The following is a 10,452-nucleotide window of genomic DNA, read 5'->3' on the forward strand; positions in this document are numbered from 1 at the left end:
GAAGGTGTTGAAACCGTTAGTTGAAGAAGGTTCTCACGTTCAGTGTATTACGAAGAAGAAATGATAAATAAGGCAAGAGAGGAAGCTGGGCTTCGTGGAAAAGACGTCTGTGGACATTGTACAACTCATAATGCTTTACCATGTAAATCTGGCAATGGACTTTGTCATCATGACAAATACGGGAATTGTGGATTTCATGATAAAAATGATCCCCTGAAAGCAAGCAAATTGTGCCCGAATGAATATCTGCAACCGGGATTGTCCGAATAATAAAAATCACGGCATAGATTTCATTCACCTAATTTCAAAAAAACACTGAATGCTAGATAAGGTGGTTTTTCCAAATTCCTTTTGAAATTATGAAATGTTTAAATATCCCGACTGAGGATATCAAGAATATCGAAACAGTTGAAGACACAGATTGCGCTGGACTGCTATCAGTGATTATTAACTGCAAATCCTTCCAGTCTCTAGTAGCAGCAGACTTAGGAGCTCCAGATAACATTTTTGTTAAGGTATGTAACATATAGCCCATCAGAGTAAATTATTAGCTCACCATTATCTATTGTGATTACTATCGAAATTATTCATTTTCCGTCGTCAGTTCACTTCGTCTTCACTTTTATTTAAATGTAATACAATTTTAAACCAATTCACGTTCATTATTAAGTACTTTTGATGCACATTTATCAAATCAAATTAAACTTCTATCAATATTTCCATCGGTTATAAAAGTAGATTTCTTTCACAAATCATTTTTCCATTTTCGATATTTTTCAATTCCCGCCCCTTTTATTTACTCGCGATAAGTTTTGTAAGTTAACCTTCCTTTAAATGATCTCTATAATAATTGTTGAATGAAATACGATTTGTTATACGGTTGCAATTCCTTATGAAGATTATGAATAACCATGTGGTTTAAATTTTTTTTTTGTAAAGTTCATAAGGTTAAGAAACATTGATTAACATGGCAAATACAAATCTCAAGTTTCTTCTACACTATCGTATAATAAGGCAATGGAGATGGCCGTTTGCTCAGGTAAATGATCAGGCAGTGTCTGTGTTCACATGAAACAGGTATTTTAGTGAGCTTTTAAGGTCTTTCGTGGCCTTCTTGGTTAATGTAATTTGTAACTTTTGTTCATATATTACATATAATTATTTTATTCTCTGTCAATGAAAAAGAAATTGATGTATTTCTATATGAAATAAATTAGACTTGTTATTAAATTGCAATTTTAAAATCTGAGAAAAAAATGACACTTGTTTTCAGATGAGAGAAATCAGAAACAAGACGTTCCATTCTGCTGGTTACAGCATTACAGACAGAGACTTGCAGGAGTACATGAAACTTATGCTATCTATCTTAAATGATGCAATGTTTCTAGCACATGATAAAGATGCTCAGGCTGCAGCTGAAAAGATACAAGAGGTGCGTCATATTTACAAATTGCAATCACCCGTGATATTTTAGTTTTTATTGATCGTTGTATCTTATTCTACAATTTACAATTAAGAGATCAATGAATAACCAGTTCAAAATTTAAGATGTAGATATTTCATTTGTAGTATTTAAGAAATTGAATCGCTTCATTGAGTTGCTTAACAACTCTCTTGTTAGTTCATCACACTTGTATAATTATCTTATAACAACAAACGAATAAAATAAAAATTATTTTGATTCTTACTTTCTTCTCAGTTATTTTTAATGTTTTGATACATTTATACAAGTTTTCTTTATTTGTTTCAGCTTTTTTACTTATTTACAGTTTAACTTTTATTTTTTGGTAATCTTAATTAAATCATTACAACAGATTGCTGACAGTTCTGTACACGTATATTGTGGTGAAGAAGTGCAAGATTCAGGTCTAAATCCTGATTTTGACGAGTGCGACGAAATATTTAGAAGTAAGCGATTCTTTAAAGCTACAGATACTATTGATATTATATCGCTGAGAAAAATATAAAGATAACTTAGAAACAATGAAATACATAAATTTGCTTAAACTCTTGTGAGGTTTTACTGACAAAATAAAGTTAAACCAATGAAAAATTTATATTTGTTTAGGTTCTTTTAATTATTATTTAGTTTAATGTTATTTTATTGCATTATTGTATCTAAATTTCAACAGGCAAATGAAATATAAAGATACTTTGTTGATAGTTAATTGGTGTCAGTCAGATATATCATTGACCTTAGTCCCGACCACAACAGGTTAATTGCATAAAATAATTGTTTGCCTTCGTTTTTGCATGATGATAACATATGAACGATTTAGACAATTGCGTTACTATTTAGTATGACACTATTTTAAAGGTGAACTTCCTCAACAATCACTTATAATTGAGTGCTATACCTCTTATGTGCATTTTTGCCATGAATTTATTCATTGCCTACGATAGTACAGTATGCCTTTTGTCAGATTGTAATGTATGGGCACATTTGTCTGTGTAAATTGTACAATTTTCCTAACGGGATACATTTCATTTCAATTAAACTCTGTTAATGTCATTAAAAGGCAAATTTGATATTTATAATTTTGCTATAGGCTTTGAGCGGACAAAATGAAAAACATGTAAATTCAGGTTTCTACTACATCATATTATCAATATTTTATTCTGTATTATTATATGATCTAAATATAACAGCAATCCCATTGGTCTAAACAGTAGTCAACGGAACTATTTATAAAATCATTTTCACTGGGCTAAATTGGATTTTCCAAATCTAAATATAAATTGAGACTCGTATTCAATGACCATACATCGTAATCTGTTAATTAAGCGTGCACATGAAAATAATTAGTATTGTGTTTAATTATAAACGTGATACTATTATAAATTCTAATATGTACTAATATGATTTATTGCCTAAAATGTATATCACATAAGATATAAGGTCATATAGCTTTTTATAACATGTACTTGCTTTTTGCAATAATGTTAAAATTTAAATAACCCAGTGGTTATAACACTAAAAACCTCTATTCACATGTTTCTTACATGATACTTACGTGTGTTTGTTTTCCTTTTCAGAGCTTCTTAAAGGTAAGTACTTTTTATCTCAATAATTGTGTGATTTATTTGGTTTTTGTTTAAAGTGATATCAATAGATATCATATTGCATAAATGTCATATTTCATGACACCAAAGTTGCATAAATTCAGTTTTATTGTCGGGCTGTCAAAAGAGGTATGCAACAAGCTTTCTTCATTTTCTTATATTTATTGTACAATTGTTTTGTATCCATGCGATTTTTTAAAAATTGTCTTATTTACACTTTACATTTAATGTCGCAACAAAATTCTACGGGGTTAAACTAGAACCATTGGAGATATTGACTCGAATCTTTATAGAAAGATAAGTCTTATAAATATATATAATTACTAATGTATCTGTCCATTACTGTATCTTACAATCTATCATTTTTGTTTTTCTCATAACTTTTAAAATAGCAAGAAACGTAAAGCAGAAAGTAAATCAATTGCATTTCGGACATAATTATTTCATGTTTTAACTTGTTTAGCAAATGAAATTTCCATAGAATTGAAATACGATATAAAATTTGAAATTGAACTGGTATTGTCCCTTTCATCGATGTTACTTTGCAACATCTTTTGAACTTTTAAAGTGACATTATGCTCATATTTTCATTGTCAAGTTGAGCTGAACTGACTATATATTTCATAAGATTGACTGTTAAAATGGTGATTGACCAACAGTTGATATTGGAAAATGTTAAGAATAAAATTATAAATCTGCCTAAAATATAAAAAGACTGCCCCACTCTTTTTATGAAATGAACGTTACAGGTAACTTCTAATGGATATTTATGAAAATTTCGTTTGAATCCATGCGTTGTTTATTGTTAATGTGAAATAAATTTGTATATTAAAAGGAAATATGGCAAAAGGAAAACTTATTTTGACATTCACTTGTTCACTCATTTATACCCTTGGATAGGCATAATGTCACTTTAAAACACTTTACATAGAGTATTAATTTAGTTTATATAAAAGCCGTTTTTATCAATAAACACTTTAGGATGTTAATAGTTAACAAGCTTCAAATAACCAATTTGAGAAGTATTTTGAATACGCAAAATCATTGTTTACGTTTTCAAATATAGCACTGTCGTTGATTGGCAGCTTCTCTATATATCAAAGGATATAACTATTCACCAAATCATCTTTGTCGGCATCTGACATGATAAATGTGCAAAGAGGGTAGTTCCATCACCAAAATAATAATTATACAAAAAGACCTTTTACGCATTTATATAGATTTATATATACAATAAAGCGTTCAATGCAGACGTGCTAGTAATTATTTTACAAATTTCTCTAATGAAGTCATTATCATTTTTAAACTTTATCAAATAAAGTGTTATTTATTTTATTGTAGTATAATTTAAATTTGTGATGTACTCGTAAGCAGTTAATATATTTTAAGAACATTCTAAGAATAATACATCATAAGCAAGCATAACTTTTCTATCTGTCACACTGAACAGCTTATTTAGCCGTATGAAACACTGTTCATGTATGTAATAACACGTATACTTGTTTCATGTTCTGGCGTCAAAATTTCTAAAACTTCCTTTTTTAAACTTTGAATATACACTACATGTGTTTTTTTAGTTCAATATCATTTCATAGTATATTTTTTATATGATAAATTTACATAATCTAGCATCATTATCTTATTTATAAGCATTAATACAATGTTCATACAAAATGGTTGGCCCAACAGTTATATCAACATTATCTAGGGTTTACCCATTAATGTAAACTACTCAGGAAGAGATTTAACAAATTATTTTTATCGAAGTTTCAATAAATGTACCTTAATGTACATTAATGTACCGTCTCGAAATCAATGTTTTCAAGTTTTCACTGGTTTGAAAATTGCTTTTACCCATTTATTTATAGCACCATTTGCTAAAACCTTTAAACTTTTAAACACAATCAATAAAGTGTTTATTTAGTAACTACTAAAGCTCGGCAAAAAGTATACAAGAATGTACGTCTTTCGGAGCTTGAGCCTTGAGACTAGGAGGAGGCACGTGTTCTAAAAGTGAACTGTGCATTTTCTTCAACGTTGAGTATGTTAATACACAGCTTTACAATTTATATGTTGTCTTAAATGAGGAATATGATCGAAAATTATTTTTAACACTCGCATTTGTTTTACAAATATCACAAATTTAAATTTGTTTGTTATCTTTGTCACTCTCATAGTTTTCATGAAGTACATTTTTCCTCGATGCCAATTGCTTCTATTGTTTGGTTTTATTAACCTGTCAATTACATACTGATTACACGGTCGATACACACAATATATTTATCTTCGGTAAATTTTCGGTAAGTTCCGTGAGATGTACGCTGTACGATGGAATTTAATTTGATTTGTATCTCTACACTAAGTGTACTCAGTGTTATAGCGCAATAGGGTAAAGCCCGAGTTTATATTCTAAGTGCCACACGTGTTCTAAGTTCGAGCCGCGTTGGTCCATGTGTTTTCTTATTAATACTTTCAACATAATTGAAGCTATATAATTATGATAATTTTATGTTGTTCGTTTTGTTTTATTATGTTTAACTTAATTTTGTTATGTCTATACTTTTTTCAATAATTTTTAATAACATGTTTTAAGAATTCATGTTTAAAATTAAAACGGATTAAAATCAATAAATTTTATGTCTTTTCAATGCCGTAAAACACTACAAATCTGTTCCATTAAAATATACTGCAAAAATAAAGAAGAGTACTAAAACAATGGCAACAGTAAGGATCGAACCACAGACCTCTCAATTATTAGGAATTCTCTTAACCGACTGTACTAATTCTCGTAAAGTACACGGACCAAACCGAAGTGGGATCGAATATTTAAATGAGTCCTATAATGTATGCATAATTGACAGGTCAATAAAATCAGACTATATTTACCGTCAAATACCATTAAAAATGGATACATCTTTTTAGGATTGAGTGCCTAATAATCATGCTGCACAAAGGCGTTTAGAAGAATTTAACACTAAGACGCTTCTAATTACTACGTGTATGAATTTTGTACCATTAATTTCATAATGATGAACGACATTGAACTAGTGATCTCGTAACATTTCTGTTTTACGTCATAAACTGGCATTTTCTTTCAATTTGTTGGATGGTAATTCGTAAATGAATTATGTCTGCCAAAAATTTTGGAAGATATATTTTTTTGCCTTCGCCGTCTGCCTGTCTGTCCGTCCGGCCGCCCGGGTTTTCTGTCGTCCGCAATTAGGATTTTTTGATCTTTCAACCCGGGCAAACCTTTTCTGGTTTTGGGTTTTAACCCCAAAATTCACTTTGATTTAGTTTCCCCAAAAGTAACCCTTCCCCATTGTTTTGCACCCTTTACTGGGGACGTTTTCCTTTTTCGTACAAAAAATTGGGGCCCCCAGAAAATAAAATAGAAAAAATCTTTGGGTTTGGGGCCTTTTATAGGTCAAACTAAATGGTGGGATTTCAACCAGACTTTACAGGAATGTTTAAAAACTATTACTTGTTGGGGCACATCACCGGCACTTTTACTTCGTTTTTTCAAAATTTTCCGCCAAGCTTTAAATTTGTTTCCCCCTTCACGTGGGAAATTTTAATGAAAAGGGCCCCCATTTTAGGGGACCATAATTTAGTTTTTGGAGACATATGTTTTTGTGACAGAAACCCTTGTAGTTATATTGAAATTTTTGCTGGCAATAATAACTGTTATATTTGGTGTTTACATAAAGATGCCAGTTCTTAAGATTGCAATACAAATTGCGTGGTTTTTACTTGAAATGTCATCATAATATATCAGCTAATATATATTTTCTCACTTCAACAAATGTGTTGCTACAAACATTATAATAGAAATAGGTCGGAGTAAGATCTATTCATTGATATTTTGAGGATATTGAAAGAATGTAAGTTCAATACTGAATTTATTGCACGAGCATAATATTATTTTATTCAACGAGGTCAATAAATTCAGTAATGAATTTACACGAATTTAATATTCTATTTATCAAATACCAAAAATAAAGACTGTCATTTTTAATTAGTATAACGCAACCATCTAACATATCTTTACACTATGTATAGGATTTCGACCGAGTACGAGGTCTTTCTGTTTAGGAAAGACCTGGTCACGGATTTCATGTGACACCGAGAGCGCGTAGCGCTCGAGGTGTTTCATGAAATTCGTGACTAGGTCTTTCCTAAACAGAAAGATCGATGTACGAGGCCGATATCCAACTTACACACCGATATAACTATAATGGTTTGAGCAATGGCTGATCCGAAGCATTTGATGAAATGCACAAATATTATTTTTAACACAACGCATATACAGGTAAGCTTTTATCAACGTTCTGCTTAAATACAATATATATTTTGCATTTAAATTTGCTTTCCCCATTAAAATTTAAAATCAAAAAAGCTAAATGTGCAATTTGTCAAAAATAAAATGAATAGATCTGTAATAGAAGGTGTGTTAAAGAATGAATAATTTTGTTGATAGTATTTCGTATCAGACAATACAGACTCTAGGACATTTGACTCCGGACAGTTGCCGCCCGGACATTTGCCCCCTTTTTGCCGTTCTGATTTGCCACTTGTCATTTCGTGTCTAGTTTTTTTTTTGTATGCCAATGGAAACATTTTAGTTTTATATATTAATGGATGCTATTTTGACTTTCACAAATTTGCGCGAGAGTTTTTGTGTATTTAAGCACAATGAAATTTCGACAATAGGCGATGAATTATGGTAGCAAACAATTCAACAATAAAATATTTTATAAAACAGGGAGGGGGCAAATGTCCGCCCCTTCAAAGATATGAGGGGGCAAATGACCGCCACTGCAAAAAGGGGGCAAACTTCCAAGGGGGCAACTGTCCGAAGGGCAATGTCCGAATACCCAGCAGGCCACGAAAGACTTACATATGTATATTGGTGTCAAGCGTGAGATATATGAACCAAAACTATATTTAATATAGCAGATTATAAAGCGTTCTAGAATAAAATGATCGTTTATCATAAATTTTTTGTACTAAATCACTAATATATAACTTTATTAACATTTTAAAATCGAAATAAGTATGCTGTGATTTCTGCTATATAATTTTATGTGAAATTGAAGCGTCCATTTTGTTATATTATGAACTTAATGACAGAATTACTATTACTTTAAAAAATGACGCGATTAAATACATATTAATGTTTCCTAACTTTGATATGCTATCCATTATTTTATTCAAATATTTTATAAAGGGATGATAAAGGGAATAATTGCTTAGTTAAATGGGTTTAAATTTTGGATTGCATTTCATGTTTTCTTTGTCTGCGCATAGGCAGGTCTATTTTTCACGTGTATTTCATGACCGGGTCTGTCTGACTAGAACAGACCTGTGCACGTGCAAAAGATAGACCTCATAACGGCCTTTCTTTTGTTTAAACAGGTCTATCCGAAAAATATAGACCTGTCACAAACAATAGATGAGGTGTGTAAGTTTGTATAACGCTTATGACGTCACATCAAAATATATGCACGACCGTGCAATACCATTTTTACGGAGTCGCAAAATCGGCACGGGTGTGAAATAAAATTCTGAATGTTTCATTTATTGCCTTACATCTTAACTCACATAATCAATTACGTGAGGCAGCTTTATAATCCTTTCATTGGTAGTTTGAAATGCATTAGTTTTATAATTATAATGTACTTAACAACTGGTTATAAAATCATTTGGGCCATGAGACACATATTTCTTACAAGAGATTTACTTTGTTATATTTACCTTTTCAGAGAAGAGAAGAAAGTACATTTTTATCATAGCTGTCTAGTTTAACCATATTAAACATAAAAAACCTTGTTTAAGTGAAGTTTGGTTAACAATATTTATAGCATAGATAGAAGTTTGCATGAATATTCATGTAAATTTTGTAAATATTGGTTTATATGACGTGTCATCAAACTTTACCAAGTAAACATTTCTGTCATTCTTTACATTAATATACCTTACAAAATAAATATGTTTCAATGGCGTTAAGAAACGCAATAACATTAAGAAAACAACAAAAAACAATCCATTTGCCTTTCATAGGTTATATTTTTGCCTGGGAACTTTCTCTATATGAGGAATATTTATGCATATAATATCACTTTAACTAAAACATTTTAAACTGATCTTGCGATTTTAAGTACATGTTAACAGTTTTTACAGTTTTGTTTTTAAAAAGTGAAAAGGGATACAATTGGAATATCATTTTTCCTTTTCGCAGAAGGGTTTTTATGACAAAAATTGTTATATTTTTAGGACAAATTGAGAAAAATGTCCCAAATTATTAGATTAATTTTCTCTAGATTTTCTTTACGACCTATAGTTTAGCGATAGGTATTGCTCTTAAAAAAATGATTTCTTATGCCTGAAAAATCTTATTTAATATCACAATTAACAAAATGTCTAATCAATCGAAGGTTATCTTAACATAAACTTTAAAAAAATAACGTTTTATGTCTTAGCAAATAATTTTACAAATCCTTTTAAAGAATTGTTTAAGTAAGTTTTGTGGTTCCCAACATATCTGAAATTTGAAATGATAAGATACATTATCAATTTATTTTTATTCCTCACACTTTCACACTTTATCTTGGGGTTGGTTTTGTCGGACAGTATGTGTCACGGACCGAATAGGCACAGATGTGACATATTCGGCTCGAATTTGTCAGACGTGTGACATATTCGATCGAATATGGCATACTCATCAGCGAAATGGAACATAAAATATGCCATATTCGGTGGGATTGAGTTTTTCTATGCTCACCAAAAATGCTCATATAAATGTCAATACCAACCTATACGTCACATGTGCATTTCTTTTACTTTAACAAGTCCGTTTTGCACAAAACGGTTTATTTGGGGAAAAAACGAAGAATAATAACCTAATGATGGAATCACAACGGCCAACATCATCAGCAGAAGTAGCCTTATCATCACCACAAATGTTTCATCGAATTTTAAAAGTGTATGACAAACAAATATTTCATCGATTATTTCAATAGTGTATAAAAACAAATTTTTCATCGAATTTTTAATAGTAAATAATAAACAAATATTTCACGAAATTAGCGCGAAACATATTTCGTGAGTACCGTACTGCAATATCACTGTAAACAAAGAACATATATTTCTTTTATACTAAAATATGATATTTTTATGTTTCTAGCTGCTTGAACAAAAATAATATATATGAGGACCCTAAATAAATCTAAAAGCTATTAATTTAAGCATATAAATTTAAACTCGATTGCGAAAGCCGTTCTTTCAACTTGTATTAATCACTTTAGAGTCCGCTTCCTGGAACTAAACCAGTACTTGCCTAAAATGAAGAAACAAAGTCGTTACCCGACTTGGGCTCGAACCCACAAT

The 10,452-nt window shown here is 30.5% G+C and overlaps 1 protein-coding gene across 1 annotated transcript; it reads left to right on the forward strand.

Moving 5' to 3' along the window:
* Nucleotides 1-359: 359 nt before the first annotated feature.
* Nucleotides 360-1,967, forward strand: LOC132742402 (uncharacterized). Its single transcript, XM_060730817.1, has 3 exons — nt 360-515; nt 1,274-1,432; nt 1,815-1,967. Exons 1-3 carry the CDS (start codon nt 360-362, stop codon nt 1,965-1,967), a joined length of 468 nt encoding a protein of 155 aa, XP_060586800.1.
* The last annotated feature ends 8,485 nt before the right edge of the window (nt 1,968-10,452 follow it).

Source organism: Ruditapes philippinarum, unplaced genomic scaffold, assembly GCF_026571515.1.
Source record: "Ruditapes philippinarum isolate M1 unplaced genomic scaffold, ASM2657151v2 ctg8416_1_1_1_1, whole genome shotgun sequence".
NCBI lineage: Eukaryota > Metazoa > Mollusca > Bivalvia > Venerida > Veneridae > Ruditapes > Ruditapes philippinarum.